Source organism: Carex rostrata, chromosome 35 (assembly GCF_964058835.1).
Source record: "Carex rostrata chromosome 35, lpCarRost1.2, whole genome shotgun sequence".
Lineage (NCBI taxonomy): Eukaryota > Viridiplantae > Streptophyta > Magnoliopsida > Poales > Cyperaceae > Carex > Carex rostrata.
The window spans coordinates 1,217,680-1,241,482 of record NC_135952.1 but is presented as its reverse complement, the minus strand read 5'-3'; the positions used below and the strand labels follow the sequence as shown (position 1 = coordinate 1,241,482).

Below are 23,803 nucleotides of genomic sequence, written 5' to 3'. Positions count from 1 at the left end.
CGGACGAAATCGGATAATATCCGAGATATTCCGATCCATTTACACCCCTAGGGCCACAAAACTCACCCACTAGCTGATCTATCGGTTTGAATTTGTCATTGAAAATCCGACTGCATGCATCGATCTCTTCCTCCAAATTATAAAATTAGATAGCAAAATCAATTCCCCTCGTTCCTTGCTTGATCTGCCCAACACCATCAAGTCCACATTTGATTCCTCTTGCAACCCCGGCCCGCAATAGTCCGACATTTGTTGCCTCACCACCCGATGTACCGAAAAATATACAACGCAGTCAGTAAAGAGATGTTCAATTGTTTCACCTTGAGCCTGACACATGTAGCATATATATATATATACTCGCTAAATTGAATCCCCTGACTTGCAAGTTATCGACCGTAAGAATTTTATTGTGTAGTAGTAGCCAAGCAAAGACCTTGCACCTTACTGGTACTGTCAGATTCCAAATTCTTGGAATATCTGACATTATCACCGGACCTCCCTTCATTGCCAGATACGCTGACTTGACTGAGAACCGGCCTATTGTTACGTTTAGTTCTAAATATTATTTAATACCAATGAATATTAGAATTTATGGTAACATACTATTGTTACGTTTAGTTCTAAAATGGCTATCATTTTCAATATTCACTGGAAATATATCATTAGTATAAATTGGAATGTCTATCGGAAATCAAGAAAATTAATGATATCTTTTATTTTCAAAAAGAAAATCATTTTCAAAAGAAGTAATTCATGTCAAGCGGGAATAAAAAATAATCCATTCTAATATGGACATCTGCAATAGTCATAAATTATAGAATCGTAATGATAAAGTAATCACACATTACCATATCCATTTCCTTATCATTTTCGTCAAAAACGATAATGAAAAAAATGACACTGAAATGACATAGAATTATCTTCCAAAAAAAAGACCATTATGCCAAATCCTCCATCAGTTATTGTTTCTTTATAAATTTTATACTCAATTTTAAATAAATTATCACTATTCTTTCTCATTTGTGTTAAGGCATGTAACTGCACTTTCTTTTGAAGAAAATCAATTAATAATGTAAGGTGATTTTGTTTTTCTATTACGATTAATTATAGGAATTATTATTTAATATTTTTTATCAGTCAAACTAGCTAATTACGTTCTATACATCATCTATGCATCAAGTTGAAAAATGGCCGCATTGATCGGTATTGTGCGCTTGACAATTCCGATACAAAAATAAATCATATAAATATGAATAAATTAAATTTAAGAAATAAAACACATAATAAGAGGTTATTTATACACTCTCTGGCTCTCAATGAAATAAATTTAGAAATGAGGATATATATACACCGTAAGTTATCAGTTATGCGGTTTCTAATCTTTTATTCATTTTATTTAATTTAAAAAAGAGATAGGTCCGAATGCAATTTTCGGTGTTGCGTAGCATATTGTCGTGTCCATCATCAATTGCCGCAACTGAATGCATAAAATTGACACACACTTCAATGACCACAAAATTAGGGGAAATTTATAATTATTGGCCGAAAACGGCCTGTAATTGGACCATTCTTAAACGGCCTGTTAAGCAGTTCAAGCACTTCTCTATTTAGAAACCCATTTGTTTAGCCCAGACGATCTCATCCCTCTCTCTCCTCCCTTTTCGTCGCCTCTCAACTCAACTTCTCAACTCTTTGTCGCGCCTCCCTTTACTAAACCCTAAGGGTGTGCTCCAGACGAGTGGAACCGAGGGGAGGGGAAGGGAGAAACACGGGCGGAGGGAAGATTTCACTGGGCCCGTGGGTTCACCCTGCTCCAGAAGAGGTGAAATGGAAAGGAAGCGGAGGAGAACGCTACAGTGCGGAGGGGAAAGCTCTTTGGAATTTTGATGAAATCCGTCACCTCCAAATCGGGGTGGAGACGAGGTGAAATGGCTGGGTTCTCTTCCCTTCCCTTTCCATTAATGACAGTTCCCCTCGTTTTTGTGGAGCACAGCCTAAACCCTGAACTCTTATCTCTCTTTTTTTCTTAAACAAATTTTTTGTTGCAAAACCAAAACTAAATTGAATGGTGAATGGCAAATGATGTAGTAGCTAGACCGACGCAGGGCTGAGGGAGAGGCGCTAGATCGAGAGGCTGTGCTCGATTCTCTTGATACTGGTATAAGTTCTTTGTTCGCTTTCTAAGTTTTGTTTGATTTTGGGTAAAATTGCCATTAATGGCTGACTTTTGCATGCTTGGTTCATTGCTGGCTCTGGAGGCTGTGCTCAGTTATTTTGATTTAATTGGAACTTGCATTTGCATATGCACAATTAAGGTTTTCATAACAATTCAGCATTATAAATTGAGTGGCTTATTGAAGTTTGGTCTTCATTTAGATGATTAATGGTAGTACTGTTATGTTAATGGCTTAGATATTTTGGGTTTTACCTGAAACCCTATAACTGAGCATAAAATGTATTTCAAATCAGCACTAAAAAGTGCTAAGGCATTAAATTTATTTGCTTAGTTTGGTCTGATAATTTCTGACCAATTTTGTACTGGCATTACTGGAACCCTGCAACATGCCACTCAAAAGGACACATTTGCAGTCTAACAATTTATTGTGATGCTGCTCACTAAAATGCTGCTGCAAATGTCAATTTGCTTAGTGTATAGTTTTTACGAAAACGAACTAATAGAAGAAAAATAGGCTACAAATTGAAAAAATAACTAAAAGAATAAAATTATTACACAAATACTCTTTTCTTTTCTTTTTTTTCTGATTTGGGTTATTGTCTTAAATCATGGGTATGATTGTGGTTGTTTCATTGTGAAGCTGGATCACTGTTGTACTTGTAACACTTGAGATCTGTAGCTTTGTTCTTTTTTTTCGTTGTAGTTAAGATATGTTCATCATAATTCCTGAAATTTGAGAAGCGATATTAACTCTGTGCAACTTATTAGAGTTTGTTGTTTTATTTATTGTAAAACAGATGATGAATATCAATAGACATGGTAGTGAGAAGACATGCATCTTCTCTGATGAACAAAACGGCATTGATAGGATTAGTAGCTTGCCTGATGATGTTCGCACACATATCCTATCTTTTCTTACTACAAGAGAGGCCATGCAGACATGTGTCTTGTCCAAAAGATGGATAAACATATGGGCTTTTGTGCTAGATCTCGAATTTAACATTGAAGAGTTTGGGTTGCCAAAGAATTTTAATGATCGCATGGCTGTAGAATTTGTGACCAAATTCAAACTACTTGTGAAAAGTGCGTTGGAGAAACGAGAGACATCCTGTGTTAACAGATTTCGACTTTGGTTGAATTCTGGGATTTACTGGCCTTGCACTCAAGCTTTTGTCGATTGTATTGGTGATGTGATCAAGTTGGGGCCTCGAGAGTGCTTAGTTGAAATGACTTTGTGTGAAGATTGGAGATTAAACACTAATCTGATTTTCACTTGTGCATCACTAATAAAAATCCAACTGTACCTACATATAGTAGACAATTGTGTTGTAGATATAACACCCAACTCAGTAAATCTTCCTTGCCTGAAAACCCTTCACCTTGATGGTGTTGCAATAAACGATAACTCTTTGAAGAAGCTTTTGTTGGGGTGTTCTATGCTTGAAGAACTAGTGCTAGAAAAGTGTTATATGGACACCATTGAGATATATTCCAAAACTTTGAAGAAGTTGGTTCTTTGGATTGAGTATGGTTATAAAGTAGACAGGTTACAGATTTCCACACCTAATCTCTTGTATTTGGATATTAATATCATTTCTATGGGGGAAATTATGTTGCTAAATTTGCCATCAGTAGTTGATGCCTTCATCTATATTGGTTATTGGTATGATCAGGATAATTATGTTACTAGTGTACCCAAGCTTATTCACAGCCTTTCAAATGTCGAAAGCTTACGGCTACATGGACTAGACCTATATTTCTCCTGGGGAGAGGTACTTTCTCTTTGCAATATATTTAAAACAAAAATCTGCAATGTTTCTACTTTTAGGTTCTTCAAAATTAAACAAAACCCAGCTCCTGCTATATGCACTCCAATGTCTACCCAAGCCCGGTACAGACCCTAATTGTTTATTAGGACATTTATTACTAGCTCGTAGTATACGAGGGTTTTTTCTCGTGCTACAACAAAACTGAAATAGCATCATTTTAAATAAATTTATAGGTCCTTAATGCTATCTGCCATCAATATGCAATGATTTTTGTTTTCAATTGTAATTCAGATACAATTCCGAATCTTAAGTGTACATGATATTTGTTTGTGGTTCTTGAAGTAAACACATTTATATGTGGCTGTAATAAGCATCCAAAGCACTCATATGTAATTACCTTTGTGAATTTCCTTTTTGTTTTTTTCTCTAGAACATAATTTTTAATTTTACTTTGTATTGAAAATAGGTACTGAAGAAAGATTTTTATGATTGTCCAGTCTTCAACAATTTAAAGCACTTGAAACTTCTGGATTGGCATTTGGATGACTTTGATCTTGCACCATTTTTCCTCCACTCACCTAAACTACACGAGCTTACCTTAGAATACAAGCATGTAATCTCTCTCTCTCTCTAGGGGTGTTGCTACTAGTATTTATTCATTTTTTATGCCTCAATTGAGGGAGGCCACAACCATGAAGTCAACTAATGAGATGGTAGAAAGTTCCAAATATATTGAATAAAACAAATGACAAGCTTTGAGTATTTATAGGCGATAGATTTACTAGAAATGAGCTTAGATCAAGAAGTTTACAATATAGTAAAGGTTGTGTAATACCCCGTGCTGTTCATATTAGCCCCCTCAATTAAACCCTTGTAGGACCTATGATCAATGAAATTTATGTAACTTGTTTTGTTAGTACTGAAGCTATGGGCCAAGGAAATTTCTGACAAGGAGGCAACCCAAGAGGAACCGAGAGATGCATTTGTCCAGCGGGAGTTTCTTAAGACCGTTAGAATTATAAAATATGAAAATAATAATGAATTTGTTGATCAGATAATCAACAAGTTGCTTGCCCATGTTAAGATCATTGGTGATATTGTTATTGACCCATAACATAGTTGTCGATGGTAACTTGGGGGAGCTCTCATATATGACTCAATTGTATTAATATCATATAATATGTAATCTGTTGTGGGTATTATGACAAAATTTGAACCTTACAGGGGCTTCTCTATGTGTGTTTTGCATTTTTCTACTATTTTTGTTGGTGGATGTAATTTTGGGATATTTAATACAAAATTTTTATACCAGTGAGGGTTAGCTACCAAGGTGATTTTTGAAAACTTGCACTTTTGGGGATGTGATGGTACCAGTTCCTTACAGGGCAATACTATGGGGACGTGATTATTTTTTTTTTCTATCTTTTTGTTAGATTATTATGTAAATTGTTGAGGCTTATGTAATGCAATCTGTGTTGTATTTAATGTTATATGTTGATGGGATTATGTGCAAGGTTTGCTAATGTAACATCCTTCTGGCCTGAAGTTCACTCGTGTGTAATGTTTTGTCATATTACTCGTTTTTCTATCATTTGCAAAGGACTGGTGCATGATTAATTTCCGTTGTTATGATAGGGAACTGCAATTGGAATTCAGTGGGTTGAGAAAAAGAATTGGCAATAACAGTAAAAGGTTAAGAATTCCATTTTAGGAATTGAAAATAATTGAATATCGCAATTGAGGAGAAAGGGCTATATCATATTTAATTTTAGAAAGATTTAATATTTCGTTGTTAGAAAAAGAATGTCCAAGTGGATTCTGGCTTGTATTTGATGTACAGATATATTGTATAGTTTCTCGATTTGTTCACAGAATATACGTTCTATATATCTGAAACAAAATTAATAACCAGTAGCGTTTTATGAACAGTAAAAGCTAAATCAAATTCCATCTCTTTTCATGTGACACGCTAGTACTTTTTAAATGCCATTGTTAATGGATATCGACCCTTCTTTAATTCACAATTTGAGATTAACAGTGTTCTTCTTATTGGGTTATTGGAGGTCATTATGCCAAACCCTTCATCCATCTATTGTTTATTTGTAGTTTTTCTTTTCAATTTTGAACAAACTGCCACTATATTCTTTTCCATTTGTGTTATGTCATGCCGTTTCTTTTGAAAAAAAATAATTAATAATATAAGATGAGACCTTTTTTCTATTACGATTAATTATAGGGATTTTTTTTAATTTTTTTATTCAGTCGATCTAAGTTATATACATGCATCAAGTTGGTACAAAAACGGGGAATTCCAATTGAATCTTATGTCTTGGGAAATATGTTTTAGGTGTACATTTTGATTTCCTGCTTAAGAGTTGGATTCAAGAAAGGTTAGATGAGAAGCCAAACTCAGTTTGTAATGCAACATTTGAATTAATACAAAATTTATTTCTTGGGTTCAGTTTATCTCCTTTGTATCATCTTTTTTAGTTGAGCTTGCTACTCTAGATAAGTGCAGTTTCGTTGAACTAGCTTGTGTCCTTGTGATTCTCATTAGCCTGACGGTGTCAAAATATACCATTTGATTTAAATGGAAACACCAAATTCAAAAGTATTTAATTTACTGAATGTAATCCCAACATACATTATAATTAACACAATGATACGAAAAAGCACAACATACAGTAAAAAAATGAACATAAAGAACAATAAATGGACATACACATAGATTTAAAAGAAAAAACTAATCAAAGCAAGAGACTGAAAGCAAAATTTCAATCAACTATAATTTTAAAAGTAACTTGCTCTTGATTAGGAAGGTTGTTGATGAGTTTCCCGCATCAAAGAACATGCAATGTGATAAGCTGTGACAGAGCTGTACTATGGCTGCCATAGGTTTCACCTCCAAATTCTCCAAGTTCCCCAATTCGGAAAGTTCTAAGAACTGCAACTGTGAAAACCCATTTTCAGAGCAAACTATTTTCTTCCCTGTATGCTTCATTTTGTAAGCTCAGATATTTCAAGGATTGTAGTCTTTCTAGCGCCGTCATGGGGTTTTCCTTCAAACCAGATTTGATTAAGGTGAGCTTCTCAAGATTTGGGGGAAATTTAATATTATTTATGAAAAGTTTTTTGTAACTCCATTCTCCCTCTAATTTCATTGACTTCACTGTCTCGAGATTTGGGAAGGCTCTTGTATCAGCAAATTCTGATGGTACCATGTCGCCTATAATTTCCAATGAGAGGAGATGAACCATGTGACTCAACAGGATGGAAATTGATATCCAGTTTGGATTGTCTCTATTTGAAAGTGACAACTTTGTAAGGTTGATCAGGAATTGTGGAAAGTTTTCTAGCCAGGACTCATGAACTCCTACTTTTTTTAAGGATTTGTAGGTAAGATATATTTGCTATCAAGGGTGGGCCTTTAATTTGGGAGTTAGGATTGACATGCACATGACGAAGTTTTGATATTTCCCACAAGAGTTTCTATTCCTATATCTCTAAGATCCAAAGTTTGGAGCTTTTCATGTCCCAACATTTTCTGGAAGCTCAGATATGTTATAATTACCCCTCAAGCCCAGATATGGTAGTTGAGGCATCTCCACTGTATATGAAAGCTGGGATTGTGGAATTCCTCAATACCAACACTCTCATCTGCTGCCGTCAAATCTATCATCTAAAACAATATTCCTAACAAAATAAAAAACAAACAAGGAAACTAGATCTATTACACGAAGCAAATTGATTGGTAACTTATAGTCATGATGCATTGCTACACGAGGCCTGTCAGACCATTCTAGCTAGTCTGAATTGATAACACAAAATTCCACATTGCAGCACTTTTTGATGGAAAATTTATGAATAGATTGATGTACTCGGTAATCTTTGATTGTGCCTAACAATGATCTCTTTGAAACACAAACCAAAAACCTGCAAGCAACAAAAAAAAAAAATAATCATCAAGTACATATATATAAAAAATGAAATTCTAGATGGACATGACTCCTTTTTATCTATAAGAAAAATAAAGAGTCAATTTGCAGAAATTAATATGAAATTGCTCTGTTCTTGAGGAAGTGCTGTATTGCGCTCAAGTAGTTGGTGTTTTGCTTCTAGAACTGAAAACTAGCAGTGCACTATCATTAGTCTCTTTTCTTGAGGTAGTAGGGTGCCCTTAATTTTTAGTTTACACAAAAATTAATAAAAAGAGGTGCTTTTATCGATCAATAAGTATATCAGAGAAAATTATCTACAACCTCCTCTACCTAGTTTTTTCTTTTTAAAAAAAAATAGAAAATTATCTACTTTGTTGTAATAAAACAGACAAAAATCAGTTTTATATTTTTATTGATGACCTCCTTTTAGGAATCTATGACCTATTGTTTTAGGATCCGACTCCGCTGCTCTCCAAATAGGAGAGCAGGATCCTGTTATTCAAAATCTAACTGTTGAATTTTTTCATGCACGAATCTCAACACAGATGAACGGTTAGGTTTTGAATAGCAGGGTCCTGCTCTCCTATTTGGAGAGCAGCGGAGTTCAGCGCATTGTTTTAAGCTATGTTGCATGGATATGGGTACGGTTATCGTATTGGATACGATACGGGTACGGCAATATGCCAATTCTCAAAAATAGAGGATACGACATGGCTATTATATATTTAATATTTTAATTATATTATTAATTCAACACTTATATTATAAGTAAAATAATTAAAATTTTGCTATGCAACATATACTGTCGGTATACCCTCGCGGATGCTACCATCGCTAATAGAAAAAACACAAAAACTTGCATATATGCACACACTTCATAACAGCGCCAAGAACTATTTAGGAATTATTTAGTGCAATATGCACACACTTCAAAAACTGAGACAGCTAGTATGAAAACTGCAAACATACGAATTATGCCCACTAAAACGTAATGAAAACAGAAATCTATAATTATAAAGTTCAAAATTCATAAAATTAAACTTAATTTCATACTTCATAATTTCATAACAAACTAAGCTAATTAAAGATCCAACAAAACAAGTGAAAGACTAAATCTCTAAAATAAATTCATATTTCATCTCAAATACTACACATCATCTCCAAACACTATCCTCTCAAACTCCGGCTCATCAAATAAAAGATTTGCAATGGCAAGTTGCTCGGCACCATGAAATGGCTCATGTGCGTCACCCACAACATCCCAAAAGGTATTATCTCCCTCAGAATATTTTTTGGATTTTCTAAAAAGAAGTCTTAAATTAGAATGCACAAAAACTAAATCCTCAGCACGCTTGGGTGTCATAGGATTCCTCTTAGTGTCATGAATAAGAGAATACGTTTTTCAATTTCTCTCAGAATATGAAGATGATGACGGTTGAAAAAGCAATTTCAAAGCTACACCTTGGAGAATAGGAGCCGCTCCACCATAAGTAATCCACCATGCAAGCAGGTCTAAATTCAACTATCAGCCGGAATTCAAAATCAGACAATATACATATTCATGGTCGTTGCTACTACTAAATTCAACTATCAGCCGGAATTCAAAATCAGAAAAATTGTCCGGTGATAACCACTTGTAACAATTCAAGTATGAGTAAAGTGCACGGTCCGTATACAGAAGTATACGGTCCGTGTGTATTGAGACAGATACAAGATTTAACGAGGTTCAGTACCAATTTGGTACCTACATCCTCCACACCCACACACACTCTTTTTTATTTCTTTTCTTTTTAATGTATATTTTACATGAGAGGGAGTGAAGAATATATAGAGAAAGAGAATAACAATTTTAGAAACAATTTTCTAAGAAAATCAGGAAACAAATAACTCAGAAATAAAGAAAATAATCTACCGCCTTCCTTCTTTGGTCTGGCGGCGCAGGTACACGGTCCGTGTATAAGTGTATACAGACCGTGTATAAGTGTATACAGACCGTGTATACATCTGTTTCAACACCACTATCCAGCAAAAATTATAAATGCATGTAAGGTATTTTTAATGGACCAACAAAAGAGAATAACAAAAGAGCAAAACTATTTCTTGGCTACAACACTTTATATTTTGTGTTTTTTTTTTCTTTAAGTTAAGAGTTATCTACAAATTGAACCATAATATTTCACTATATTTGTATTTAACATGAATATCTCACATACCTGGAACCAACATTAAACATTTATTTTTAAATTATAATTATAAAAAATAAAAGAAAAATAAAAGAAAAATAAACAAAGAAGAAAATAACATAAAATAAAATAAAGAAAAATTAAAAAGTCTATCAAATCAAATAAATCTGATTTGAAGACCAAATGCAAGGGCTTCTCGCGAGACCTTCCACAATAAACCGTTATTCCCCGGCAACGGTACCAGAAAGATTGACGGACGACATCATGTCATAGTGCTTTTAAATTTATAAAGTCGGTTGCACTAGATAGGATTACAATCGAGTATTGATCCGCAGGGAATAAGGTGTAGGGTCTTGAGCAATCAAATCACAATCCTTTGAGAGGCTAGACGAAATCAGAACTTGAGAGGGTTGTGGTGATCAGAGATCCAGATCCGTGTTAAAAGAAAATAAAAGATAAATAAAAGAGTAAAACATGAGATGTTGCTTTTGAACAAATGGATTTTCTTTAAGCCCTGACATAACGTAGGTTAATTTTGGCATCTATACTTATCTTCACTAAATTCTAGCTTGCTTGTAATTTTCTCAAATGGACTCGGATCCGAATTCAATGGATTCATGTATAGTCCACTTGAGGGAGAGTGTTAAAATACGAATTATAGATTTCAAATTTAATTTGTAATGGCTAGTTATATGTAGGATATAGTGTCATGTAATTATTAGACTAGGAAATAGTGTCTCGTAATTAAATAGAATAGGAAATAGTGCAATAGCTAGTTTTTTTATTTCTTTTATAAATAGATACACTTGTAATAAGAGAAATAAGATTGCATTATAATTTGTTTTCTTAATCTCTTCTCTTTTCATTTACAAATCTAACATTGCATGAAGAAGCAATATGAATATATATCTTTTTTATTAAAATAGAAGATATATGGAAAAATGAACACAAAAGTAAGAATATTATATCCCATATTGTGTTAGGCACTTAGGCTGGTCCGGAACCAGTAGCAAATTAGAATAATTCACCACTTGTATCAGACATGAGAAAATAATATAAAATAGACATGCTGCTTGAGCACCAGAGAAGCAAGGCACAATCATCATTCACTTACTTTATCTCTCTCTTAAAAGAGGTGGAAACATCAACAACGCTTTCTTTATCTCTTTCTCTTAAATGAGGTAGAGGCATCAAGCATGCCAAGAAAGCAAAAAGAAAAACGAAAAACCAATCTAAAGCTAACTTATATGCTGGTATGTTTACACTACCTTTAAATATATAAAGATATCTCTACCAAGACAAGAACAATGCCACGAGCGATTTCTAGATTCCACAACACACAATTTAACCACATCACAAATCAAATCTAATCTCAAACACACTACATCACTACCGACATTTTTAATAGTATCCAACATTAAAAAAAAAATACTAAATATAGTCAGTTTGGCTAGGTATTATTAAAAATGTCCAAATCGGTCATTTTTTGGCCTGTTGGATTAAAAATTCCGACTGGTCAAAAAATGGTCGGCTAGGTTTTTTTTTTTATATAGATTAATTATTTCGATCTATAATTAGCATATGTATAATTAGCATAATTATATTAAAATACGCTAAATTATGTTAACTACACTAAAATATGCTAATTACGCTAAATTTAGCATAATTATACTAAATTTGGCTTAAATGCTAAGTTATGTTAAAATACACTAAATTATGCTAAATTATACTCTTCTTCTCTTTCATAAAATATTGTCAATTTTCTTTTATTTTTAAATCATTTTGTGCCATCTTTCATAAATGATAAACAAATAGTAAATATTTTCCAAAAATAGTAAAAATTGGTATTCTACAAGTTAATTATATAACCAAATTACTGAGCTACTTAGATCGAAAATTAGAAATGAAAAATTTAATCGGAAACTTCAACTCAAGTTTTGAAGTTCTTCTCTTTTTTTTTCTATTTTTTTTTTTTTTGCATTTCTAAATTTAATGTTGGATATAAAAAAAATATCAGACACCATCACGTCAAATATATCATCATAATCCAATACTCAATACTCAATACCAATACTCAATACCAAAATCGGAACACACTATCCCGTCAAATATATCATCATAATCCAATACTCAATACCAAAATCGAAATTTAATCATTGAAATCAGAAACACAAATTATAGAGAAATCTGATTACCTGATAGCGATCAATCTAAAAACTCAAATTGAATTGCTACGACTATTCAGATTCACCAAGACATAGTTGAAATTCCAATCAAACATATAATCGAATGATAATTGTTATCAAAATTTTACCAAAAACTAATTTTCTTTTGCTTTATGCTTCTTTTATTTGGCTTTATTCTTTCTTTTGCTTTATTCTTCTACTTTTTTATTTGGCTTTATTCTTCTTTTGCTTTATCCTTCTACTTTTTTATTTGGCTTTATTCTTCTTTTGCTTTATTCTTCTACTTTTTTTATTTGGCTTCTCTTTTTCAATAAGACTGGGTTCCGTCAGTGAGCATCAAGGTAATTCACTTTCAACCCCCACCTCTACCAAAACTGATTTTGGGAATACATGGCAGCGGCAGCAGCAGAGGAAGCTGTGAAGTTTGTCTTGGGCAAGCTTACTGATGCCTTGCTCGAGAAAGCTCAGGAACTATATGAGGTGAGTGGGCAGATCGAGCTGATGCAGACGGAGCTTCGCTTGATCCAAGCTTTGCTTAGAGATGCCGATTCCAAGAGTAACAGAGATGAAAGGGTAAGAGAGTGGCTGAACCTGGTCAGAGAAATTGCCAACAGAATAGAAGATGTGATTGATACCTTCCAGCTGGTTGAGATCCAAGAAAACAGGCCAAAAAGTTGCTGCTGGTTCCCCAAACCTAGCTGTTTAAATTGCTGTTCAAATTGCAACAAACTTAAGACAGTTCTAAGAAATCCCAAAAAAATGAACAAGCTGAGTGGCGAGCTCAATACAATCACACAGCAACTTAAATTGATTTACCAGCGCAAAACTGATTTGGGAATTATGGAACTTGGTGCTGGTGGTGAAGAAAATGTTGAGCTACCTTTTAGGCCGACAAAACCTTCTGATATTGATGAGTCAGAAGTTGTTGGCCTTGAGGCTGCGACGTGCGAGATTATCAAACAGCTGCTTGATAAAAACGAATCAAGGCGCACGGTGCTCTCGATTGTCGGTACAGGTGGCATCGGGAAGACAACACTGGCCCAAAATGTATACAAAAGGTGCATGTGCTCTCTTTCAAACACGTTTCAATTTTAAGTGCGTAAATTTTTGTGGAACAATCTGTAACAAGAAAATTGCTAAATCAGAAACAAATTAGTTGTTAAGAAGTCAACTGCTCAGATTCGATCCTTTGTTAGAGCTGTGCTTTCTCAAGAAATCATGAATACATCAATTCTTCGATCTAATTAGTTAAGAAACTGGGAGATATTGTCATTATTTCTTTCTTCATTATTATTAGTAATCAATTACCTTGCATGTATTTGTTACCTAGAACAACCAGAGAATTGTTTTTTTTCTTAATGGTCAATAAAATCCAGAAACTTGCAATTTATGAGTTAAATTGAAGACAGTGGTTATATAAAGGGATTGCTTTGTAGTTTAAGTGGATCCTCAAAGATGTACTTTCCAATATTAAATTTCTTAACGACATATAAATTTGATACAAAATGTAATCTAATTCTTCTTTACAGTACATATAATCAATCAAGTAATAATGGAAAAGATCTCCAATAAAATTTTCCATTTCTGCTGCCTTTTTTCTTGATGTAACACATTCATTTTGTAACAACAGTGCAGAATTGGTGGAGCAATTTGATTGTCGTACATGGCTGTCCATTTCTCAAAAGTTCAATATAAATGATCTGCTGAGAGAAATTCTTTACTCAATTGAACCTGAAATGAGAAAACAAAATCCACCCGTGACAGATGAGGATGTATTGGTGAAGCTTAAGAGCTCCTTGGGACGCATGAGGTACTTAATTATCCTAGATGATGTGTGGACAGAAGATCTTTGGGACCGATTGAAAACAAACTTACCTGATCCAAACAATGCGAGCCGTGTGATAATTACCAGCAGAATTGTGAATGTTGCTAAACGGGCAGATCGCAATATAGAACCGTATATGCTCGGTTACCTAAATGATGATAATAGTCTAGCTCTCCTCTTTAGAAAGGCATTTCAAAAACACATAGAACCTGAGAAATACCCTCGTGATCTCTTGGGAGTCGCCAAAAAATTCATGAAAAAATGTGATGGGCTGCCCTTGGCATTGGTTGTGCTAGGCGGTATCCTCACAACTGAAGAACCCACCTATAGTGCCTGGAGCAAGTTGGAGGAAAACATGGATTGGTCCGACGATGATGGGAAGAAGTGCTCGCAGGTCCTAGCCATGAGTTATGAACAATTGCCTTCCTATCTAAAACCCTGTTTTCTTTATTTTGCTTCATTTCCGGAAGACTACAAGATTTCGGCAAAGCATGTCGCGAGAATGTGGGTCGCTGAAGGATTCATACCCAAAGATGGATCTGGGACAATAGAGGACAGAGCTGAGAGATTCCTTCAAGAGCTAGTGCAAAGGTACATTCCTTCTCATTTTTCTTTATTTGTTAAGGTACATAATACGTATAAAAGAAGTACTGATGTGCTTTCGGCAGCCCAGTTGAGTCAACTTCACACCAAATTTACAACAATGAAATTATAGAACCAAAACTCAAAGCACACAAATTATTTTCCAACGACTCCCCTAAATCAGTCCAATTGATATAATTAACAAATAATTTAGCATAATTTCAAATCCCATTTTAGGGAGAATTTCTGGTGTGCTCATGTAAACTACTAAAATAGTCATTATCCCCATGAAAACACCATAATATCCAGTATCTCCTCCAAAACATTACAATTTTTTTCTATACTCTTTTATTTATTTAATATTTTATTTAATTATTTTAAAAATTGAATTGGCAAATATTACCTTTACTATGTTCTTTTCTCTGCCTTGTTACGTGGTGAGTGTTTTTTTTTTTTCTGGATATTACTTTTAACTTCTAAATTTTATTTTCTATATGGTTTCTATGGTGTAACGTTTAGTCTACATGGTACTGCAACATTAGTTGTGTTGGGTTTGATTTTTTATTTTTTATTAATTTTGAGAAAAGAATAGAGGTCTAGCCCATATTACAGAGTTTTTAGGGTTTTGAGAAATAAAGCATCAATATATGGAATTAAATTTCAAGCTTCAATTGTACGCAAGTCTTTAGTCTTCAAGTTTCTCTTTCCATGTAAATTGTTTTACTCATCGTAGATAGACTCCATTGATTCGGTGTTTCCTCTACAAGTTGACTTTTTGTCTTGCTACCGCCTTGAAAAATTCTGGAACATCTCTCCAGATAAACAAATTGTGTTATTAAAAGTGGTTCTCTGACCTTTTTGCGAATTTCATTATTCACCATGAGAGAGAAGTTAAAAAAAAAACAAATTTTACCTGAGATCTTATTTTTCAGCTTTGCATGTGTCATTATTTATAGTTACAAGTCGAAAGAAAAACTAGCTGTTGGAATGCACTATACCCTTTTGCTATTAATTAAAAGTCACTATTTCCTATCATATTAAATAAACTAGCTGTTGTAATTTCAATTCATTTTATATTTCAACACTTTCCCTCAAGTTAGGAATGTATATATCGTACAATCCTAGCTTGCTTGTAATTTTCTCAAATGGACTCGGATCCAAGCCTTCAGTGAAGATATCCACGAGTTGATCTTCACTTTTTACGTATGATATTTCAATTTCCTTTGCTTCAACATTTTTCTCTAATAAAGTGACAATCCACCTCTACGTGTTTTGTTCGCTCATGAAATACGAGATTTGATGCTACGTGTCATGCCGAATTGTTGTCGCAATATATTTTCATTGGTTCTTGAATTTTAAAACCCATGTCTAATAGGAGTTGCTTGATCCATGTTAGTTCGCTTGCAGTTGATGACATGGAATGATATTCAGCTTCGGTGCTTGATTGTGCTACAACATTTTATTTCTTTTTTTTCATGTTGCTAGATTTCCGCTTACAAATATGCAAAAACCGGTTGTCAATTTTTTATCGAAGCTTCCAGCCCAATCAGCATCGGAATAGCCACATTTATTATTATAATTATTATTTTTCATCCAAATGCCTTCATGGGATTACTTTTCAAGTACCTCAACATTCTATTTACAGCTTCAAAATGTAGTGTTCTTGGTAAGTGCATGAACTTACTAATTTGGCTTATGAAAAATAAAATATCCAAACGAGTAACCGTTAGATAGATCAATTTTTCAATAAGTCTTTGAAACTGATTTATGTCTTTTAAAGGTTCATCATCTTTATTATTTAATTTGCAATTGTTGTTAATTGGAGTAGATGTCGGTTTGCATCCTAATTTATTGATTTCTTTTAATAAATCAAGTATATATTTTCTTTGAGGAATAAATAGTCTTTCATATATCTGAAGAAACTACCTCTATTCCTAAAAAGATGAGGGTTCAAATGCGCCATGATTTTGTGTTCCAATATGCTCCACATCCTTTATCTCCATTTTCAAAGTCCGAACAGTCGATCCGAACCGCTCAACATATTTTTCATAATAAAATATTCTTGGAGACCAAATTTTACATTGCTTAGAATTTGTTTAACATTTTCTTTACATAGGTGCAATATCACTTTACCGAATGGTCCAGAATCTCCTTAAAACAGTGATTTTGTATCTATCTAAAAAAATAGTAAATAAATTCTAAAAAAATATAAAATTTGGTCTCCAAGCATATTTTATTGTGAAGATTATGTTGAGCGGTTCGGATCGACTGTTCGGACTTTGAAAACAGAGATAATAGATGTTGAGCATATTGGAGCACAAAAATTATAGTGTATATATTGGAGCATATTAAATAAACTAGTTGTTGCAATTTGAATTATATTTTATATTTCAACACGAGTTGACTCAGCCAAGTCAGAACGGAATCAGCCGGTGGCGAGCCTATATTTGTCGAGTTTTCCCAGTTGGATGAATTTTGTACAGAAAACAGTGTAATTTGAAGTTGAATCGAAATAATCAGTCAAATTCCCACTCTCTTACTTCCATAGCAAAATTATACCGTTTTAGCCGAATTTTTTATTAATATCCAAATTTAATATTAAATTTCAAAAAATAACCGGGTCAGTAACGTTTTTCGAAATCTACCCTTTCCGGAAAAAAAATTTCCGGAAACGGTAGCTACTTCCGGAAAAAATATTTCCGGAAATAGGCTAAATCCGGAAAAAAAATTTCCGGAAATATGATTTTTTTTTTTTTTTTATAGGAATTTTTTTTTTCAGTTTTTATTTATAATTTATTTATTTTTTGTATTTAAGTATTACAAATATTTAATATAGTTTTTAAAAAAATAGATGGAATATTATATAATTTGATTTATTCGAAAGACTGCTACAAATAATCCGGATCAACATTTTTCATGCCGGATTTTTTATGACCGTAAGAAAAATTAATATAATATAATAACTTCAACTGAATTTTTGAGGCACTAAACGAGGGTTCCAATACCTCATATTTTAAAATCGCTATCTATATTCAGACCATTGAATTTTTGTACCCATCTTAATAAATAGTAAAAAAAATTAGAAAAATGTAAAATTTGATCTACAAGCATATTTTAAAATATCCATAATGTTGAACGGTTTGGATCGACTGTTTGGACTTTGAAAACTTTGAAAATACTGATCGTTGAATGCCTACCGTTGAACGAAAACTTCAACTGAATTTTTTAGGCACTAAACGAGGGTTCCAATACCTCATATTTTTTACGGTCATAAAATATGAGGTATTGGAACCCTCGTTTAGTGCCTCAAAAATTCAGTTGAAGTTATTATATTATATTAATTTTTCTTACGGTCATATAAAATCCGGCATGAAAAATGTTGATCCGGATTATTTGTAGCAGTTTTTCGAATAAATCAAATTATATAGTATTCCATCTATTCTTTTAAAAACTATATTAAATATTTGTAATACTTAAATACAAAAAATAAATAAATTATAAATAAAAACTGAAAAAAAAAATTCCTATAAAAAAAAATTTCCTAAAAAAAAAAAAAAATCATATTTCCGGAAAAAAATTTTCCGGATTTAGCCTATTTCCGGAAAAAAATTTTCCGGAAGTAGCTACCGTTTCCGGAAATTTTTTTTCCGGAAAAAAAGGCTGTTTTCGGAAAAAAATTTTCCGGAAAGGGTAGATTTCGAAAAACGTTACTGACCCGGTTATTTTTTGAAATTTAATATTAAATTTGGATATTAATAAAAAATTCGGTTGTTTTAGTATGCCCAAGCTATTTTTTTTTTTGCATGCCCAAGTGAAGGCAGGGCCGGCCCTGGTGTTGGGCAGCTAGGGTGACCGCCCCGGGCTCAAGATTCAAGGGGCCCCAAAAGAAAAAAATATTTAATTTGCATATATTAAAAAAAATTTGTATATATTAAATAAATAAAATATTAGAGCCCAAACTTTGAATATATAAAGGATCCAAACTTTTCTATAAATAGGATATATTGGCATATCAATAAAAAAATTGTATATATCAGTATTGTAAATAACGGTTTGTGCTTGTCGAACGACGGGATACCGTCAAGCGATTAATCGGTATGTGGCTGATTAATCAGAATTATGCAGACATTTTTTTTATTTTTATTAAAATTATGTGTAAATATTCATAATCTATTAAAAATAATTAATTTAACTCATCAAACTTATCAAATAAACTTAATTTAACTTAGTTCTATTATTATAACATGGCACTATGCTTAACAATATACACGCACTTTGCATGTGTAAGTAACACATTTATTTAATGAAAAAATTAATTCGAGATTTAAGCATTTTCAAATACTAATGATATATTATTTGAAAGAGACGAAACATTCTAACACAAAATCACTAAATTTAGTTTGTAATAACAACTTAATTTAATATATGAACATGTTGTACTAATTGAAAAAATTACATCAGTAAGTAAGAAAAATATATGGTATATAAATAATAGATGAATTAATCAATTAATTCAAAATAAGTAAGAAGAAGAAAAAATATAAAAAAAAATTGAATGTATAACCAAGCACAAATAAAACTGCAATACATGATTTATGAAACTACATCAGTAAGTAAGAAAAATATATGGTATAAAATAATAGAGGAATTAATCAATTAATTCAAAATAAGTAAGAAGAAGAAAAAATATAAAAAAAAATTGAATGTATAACCAAGCACAAATAAAACTGCAATATATGATTTATGAAACTACATCAGTAAGTAAGAAAAATATATGGTATAAAATAATAGAGGAATTAATCAATTAATTCAAAATAAGTAAGAAGAAAAACTATATATAAAATTGAATGTATAACAAAGCACAAATAAATCTACAATACATAATTTATAAAACTTATTATCACACAGTCACAGAAAAAAAAAATAATGTAAAAATAAATAATCACTAAAATAAATAAAAATAAATGGGAATAAACAAAAAATAAACAGACGATCAAACGAGAATAAACATAATAATTGAGAATAATCGAGAATAATCAGCCGATTAATCGAAAAAAATTCACTAATAGACTTCTGATAAGTGTATTCATAACGATTTGACCACCGTTAATGATTAAACAGGCATATAATCGACTGTTAAGATCTTTCCTACAACACTGGTATATATAAAGGTCCCAAAATTTTTTTCCGTCCCGGACCCCAAAATCTTCATGACGGGCCCTGCCGAAGGATATTTGGGGAAGAAACCAAGAGGCGTATTCACAAAAATAAAAAGGAGAAAGAAGCTTAAAACATTATTAAATATTTAATATATATGGTGTGCGAGTGGCGTATTAAAATATAAGCTCATTCTTTGCGAACTAAGTCCATACAAGTTATTAAAAAGAAAAAGAAAATGCTCGAACTGTCTCAAACAAATTTTTAATTTTCAAATAAAAGTATTTTAATAATGTGTCAAATGATTTTGTGATTACAACTAAAATAATTTAGTATCACCAAAATATTTTATATTATTTTCTTGTCATCATTTACATCTATCCAATGATTCTAAGATTTAATTTATGCAATATATTTTGTTTTTATTAAATAATCAATAAAAATAATTTATTTGTTTTATTAATCTTGTTTTAACATAATTTTTTGAAAAATTATTTTTTTACCAATTTTTTATACAAACAAAAGATTATGCCAAAACAATTCGAGTTTTCGATTTGATTCAGCCAATTCAGACCGATTTATCCAATTTTGATTCCATGACAAAATGACTGATTCTTATTCTGATTTTGATTCCCATTTTCAAAGCCATTGTATTGCATCAGTATGATTACTTGTTGATCCTTCTTCTTGTGGAAAAAATATACTACTAATTTTGTGATATATTCTTCTTGTGAAGGCACAATCATTAAGAGATGCACTGTTATTCTTCTTTTGAGTTTATAAAAGATCACTCAATTTAATTTATTTAACAATAAGTTTTCATTATTTTGTCATATTTGTTGTATACTAATTATTTTCGATATCTAAATTAATGAAAAGAATTTACAAATTTAACAGTGAAACCCCTTTTGTCCGCTCGACACAAATAGCAGATATACATTGAAACCCATTTTGTTCAAATTTTCAGTCGTCAGAATTATGTTTAATATATAACAGTAACCAAGCAAATACCTTGAATCTTGGCGGTGCGTTCAGCTTCCACACTCTTTGAGTTGATGGTATAATTCTTTTTAATACATTCGTGCTGTGCTTGATGTGACTTGACAGTTCTAATAATTCGTTTTTATATATAGCTAATTAACTCCCATTAAATGCGGATCAGCTTGGGTTCTGTCTTGGTATCGTAATTATACATATATTTTTCTTTTCGTATCATCACATGTTTGGACTAAGTGATAAGACTTATCGTAATTATACTTTTGCAGGTGTTTGATTCAAGTCACTGAAAAGTCTTGGAATGGCTACTGCAAATACTGCAGTATTCATGATCTTCTACGAGACCTGGCTATCCACAAAGCCAAGGAGGATAACTTCTTCACCATATTCTCAAAAGAATACGAAGATGTTAACCAGCTAGCTACTAGAAAGCCGCACCGTGCGGCACTGCAATTTTGCACTCTTACGAAGGATGGCGTTTATTCAGAAAACACTCGTTCTTTACTATGTTTTTTTTCTGAGATAAGTTCAACAAATGATAGTGGCTTTAGACTACTAAATTATAGTGGCTTTAGACTACTTAGAGTGTTAACCATGGAGCATGTTGATACAAGAGAATTCACCGGTAGTGACTGGCTGAAGGGCTTGATGCATTTGAGGTATTTGGGTTTAAGATACTGCTATATTCAACCAAAAATATTTAAGAAGATTTCCTTGAATAATCTAGAAACCGTTGATTTAAAGTACTCACATATATTTGATGATAAAGAAGAAGCTACGGATTGGTCATCTGATGTTGTAATCCCAAATTTACGACATTTATGTGGTTACTTGAAAGCTGTACAATGTTTCCCGTTAAAATGGGATGACCATACAAATCTACAAACATTAAAATATGTGGATAACAGTGCACTTCCTAAATTAGGATGTTGTATCAACTTGCGCACATTAGGGATTTCTTATTCAAGGTTTGTTCGTCATTCAGAAGAGTGGCAAACTCTTAAGAGTGTGCTGACGAGTACAGAACAGTTGGTTTCCCTCAACATTTTGGCAGGTGGGTACTTCCTTCCATTTGGTGGTACAAGAGACATACCTTGTCATGAGAAGATAGAAAGTCTATGTCTTAGTGGAGAGTGGGCAAAAGATATGTGGCTTCCAAGTGTTGAGATGTTCCCAATAAATCTCACCAAATTGGTACTCCTATATTCTGAGCTTGAGGAAGATCCAATACCCATACTTGAGAATTTGCAAAGCCTCAGGATATTTCGGTTATTGTCATACTCATATATGGGAACAAAGTTGATCTGTTCAACCGGAGGGTTTCCCAACCTCAAAAAACTGGAGCTTGCATCTCTGCCGAATCTAAGTCATTTGGACGTAAAAGAGGGAGCTATGCCCATCCTTAGTCACCTCATAATTGGCGACTGTGATGAGCTGCGCACACTTCCCGAGCTACCAAACGTGCAGATAGAAAGGTAACATCTCATGCTCTTTGGTTGTAAAATTAAATTTCTTTACAGTTTTCACGTCTTGATTTGATGTTCGTATATATATATATATATATATATATATATATATACAGCTTTGTGTGCCTGAAAGGATTTATAATTGATTGTCATTATTTTTCTATTCTGGATAATTTCAGGGATTATTATCGCAAGACCATGCTGTGAGGTTCAAACAAGGAAGCACAGGAAATCGTGCTTGAGACAGCACGACTTTTCATGAATTGTATACCTGGCAGCACGTCGATCGGCACATAATCATACATGTGTATCTCCTCTGCGCATAGAGATGAACGGTTAGATTTCGAGTCTTATTGATTATAATTTTCATTTTTCACTTTGTTGTTTTCGGGTTGTTCAATTTTTCATATTGCATTTTAATAGGCTTAATTTTCTATTGTTTTTCAGTTTCTATTTTTTTTAATTGTAATTGTACTCTTAAATTTTGCATGGATTTGGATTGGTTTGGAATAATGTTGTAATTCACTTCATTTTTTTAACATTGTATATGTTTGTTTTTCCAGGTTGTCAATCTGCAACATTAAGTATACTTTGTTTCTTTAACACAAAATATTTCATAAATTTTACGAGAACATAATGATTATTGAAACATCCCAATTTTTTAAAGTATGAAATTTTATTTGACTTGAAATAAAGTGTGTTAAAAACAGCAATTTGGATTTCGAAGGATAAATTACAAACACTGGAATTTCAATTATCTGAAATTAATACACTAGAAGTTTATACGAAAAATAATTTAATTAGAAATAGCTCATTTTAAGGTCCACAAATTTTGATTGATAAATTTTGTTAGTGTTAAAATCAGCAATCATAGAAATTTCCTAAGATATTAAGATTTAAATTAAGATACGTTAAATTAATTATATATGTTGATGAATTTAATTGTACTTGTAAATTAATTAATTAGTCTAACTAGGGATATTTTAATATTTCGTAACATCATGTAAATTTATTAAAAAGTATTTTAGAAGCCAAGTTATTTTCTATAATATAACGGGTATAGCTGAAAATAAGTATTTTAGAATAGAAGAAATATAAATGGATTTGTTTTAATGAAACCAATCAATCAAGTCATATTTGTGAGTAAATAACGTAGGGTTTTGACTTAAGTTATGTTTTGTTTTCTCACATTTATGTTTAATTAATTAGTGAATTAGCTTATTATTGTCTGAATTTATATTTTGATGCAAGAATCATATGGAGCAATAATCGGATCAATCATAAAAGTGCAACATTTGTTTTAGGGTCTGGGCCGTATGAACCCAACGGACCCAAGCCCATTACGAACCATAATATAGCCAAAACCAGCAGTGATACTGTATAGGTACGGTCCGTATGAATCCATATGGAGCATAACCGAAGGCGCTTTTGGTGAATGTATTAAGTCCACTTTTTATAGAAAAATAATTCAATAATATAATATAAACATTCAATATCGGCCGATTAAAAAAATTCACTCCATATT

The 23,803-nt window shown here is 32.4% G+C and overlaps 2 protein-coding genes across 4 annotated transcripts; both read left to right on the top strand.

Annotated features, from left to right (window-relative positions):
* The first annotated feature begins 1,686 nt into the window (after positions 1-1,686).
* On the top strand, positions 1,687-5,216 carry LOC144549667 (F-box/LRR-repeat protein At4g14103-like). Of its 2 annotated transcripts, none has more exons than XM_078298439.1 (4): positions 1,687-2,158; positions 2,974-3,948; positions 4,412-4,558; positions 4,863-5,002. In XM_078298439.1, the coding sequence occupies exons 2-4, from the start codon at positions 2,974-2,976 to the stop codon at positions 4,866-4,868; spliced, it is 1,128 nt and encodes a 375-aa protein (XP_078154565.1). In that variant the 5' UTR covers positions 1,687-2,158; the 3' UTR covers positions 4,869-5,002. The 2 variants fall into 2 exon arrangements, with proteins under 2 accessions (XP_078154565.1, XP_078154564.1); XM_078298438.1 differs by having other exon boundaries at positions 1,689-2,158; positions 4,871-5,216.
* A 7,411-nt stretch (positions 5,217-12,627) lies between these two features.
* On the top strand, positions 12,628-22,989 carry LOC144549264 (putative disease resistance RPP13-like protein 3). 2 transcript variants are annotated; one of them, XM_078297985.1, is made up of 4 exons: positions 12,628-13,310; positions 13,883-14,668; positions 21,082-22,287; positions 22,842-22,989. In XM_078297985.1, the coding sequence occupies exons 1-4, from the start codon at positions 12,643-12,645 to the stop codon at positions 22,879-22,881; spliced, it is 2,700 nt and encodes an 899-aa protein (XP_078154111.1). In that variant the 5' UTR covers positions 12,628-12,642; the 3' UTR covers positions 22,882-22,989. The 2 variants fall into 2 exon arrangements, with proteins under 2 accessions (XP_078154111.1, XP_078154112.1); XM_078297986.1 differs by lacking the exon at positions 22,842-22,989 and adding an exon at positions 22,458-22,836.
* Positions 22,990-23,803: the final 814 nt, after the last annotated feature.

Excerpts from the sequence above, each read along its gene's own strand:
- LOC144549667 (XM_078298438.1), top strand. The coding sequence starts at position 2,974 with ATGATGAATATCAATAGACATGGTAGTGAGAAGACATGCATCTTCTCT. Across the intron at positions 3,949-4,411 it reads TATATTTCTCCTGGGGAGAG|GTACTGAAGAAAGATTTTTA; the intron begins GTACTTTCTCTT and ends TATTGAAAATAG. Across the intron at positions 4,559-4,870 it reads TTACCTTAGAATACAAGCAT|CTATGGGCCAAGGAAATTTC; the intron begins GTAATCTCTCTC and ends TTAGTACTGAAG.
- LOC144549264 (XM_078297985.1), top strand. The coding sequence starts at position 12,643 with ATGGCAGCGGCAGCAGCAGAGGAAGCTGTGAAGTTTGTCTTGGGCAAG. Across the intron at positions 13,311-13,882 it reads GCCCAAAATGTATACAAAAG|TGCAGAATTGGTGGAGCAAT; the intron begins GTGCATGTGCTC and ends TTGTAACAACAG. Across the intron at positions 22,288-22,841 it reads CCAAACGTGCAGATAGAAAG|GTTGTCAATCTGCAACATTA; the intron begins GTAACATCTCAT and ends TTGTTTTTCCAG.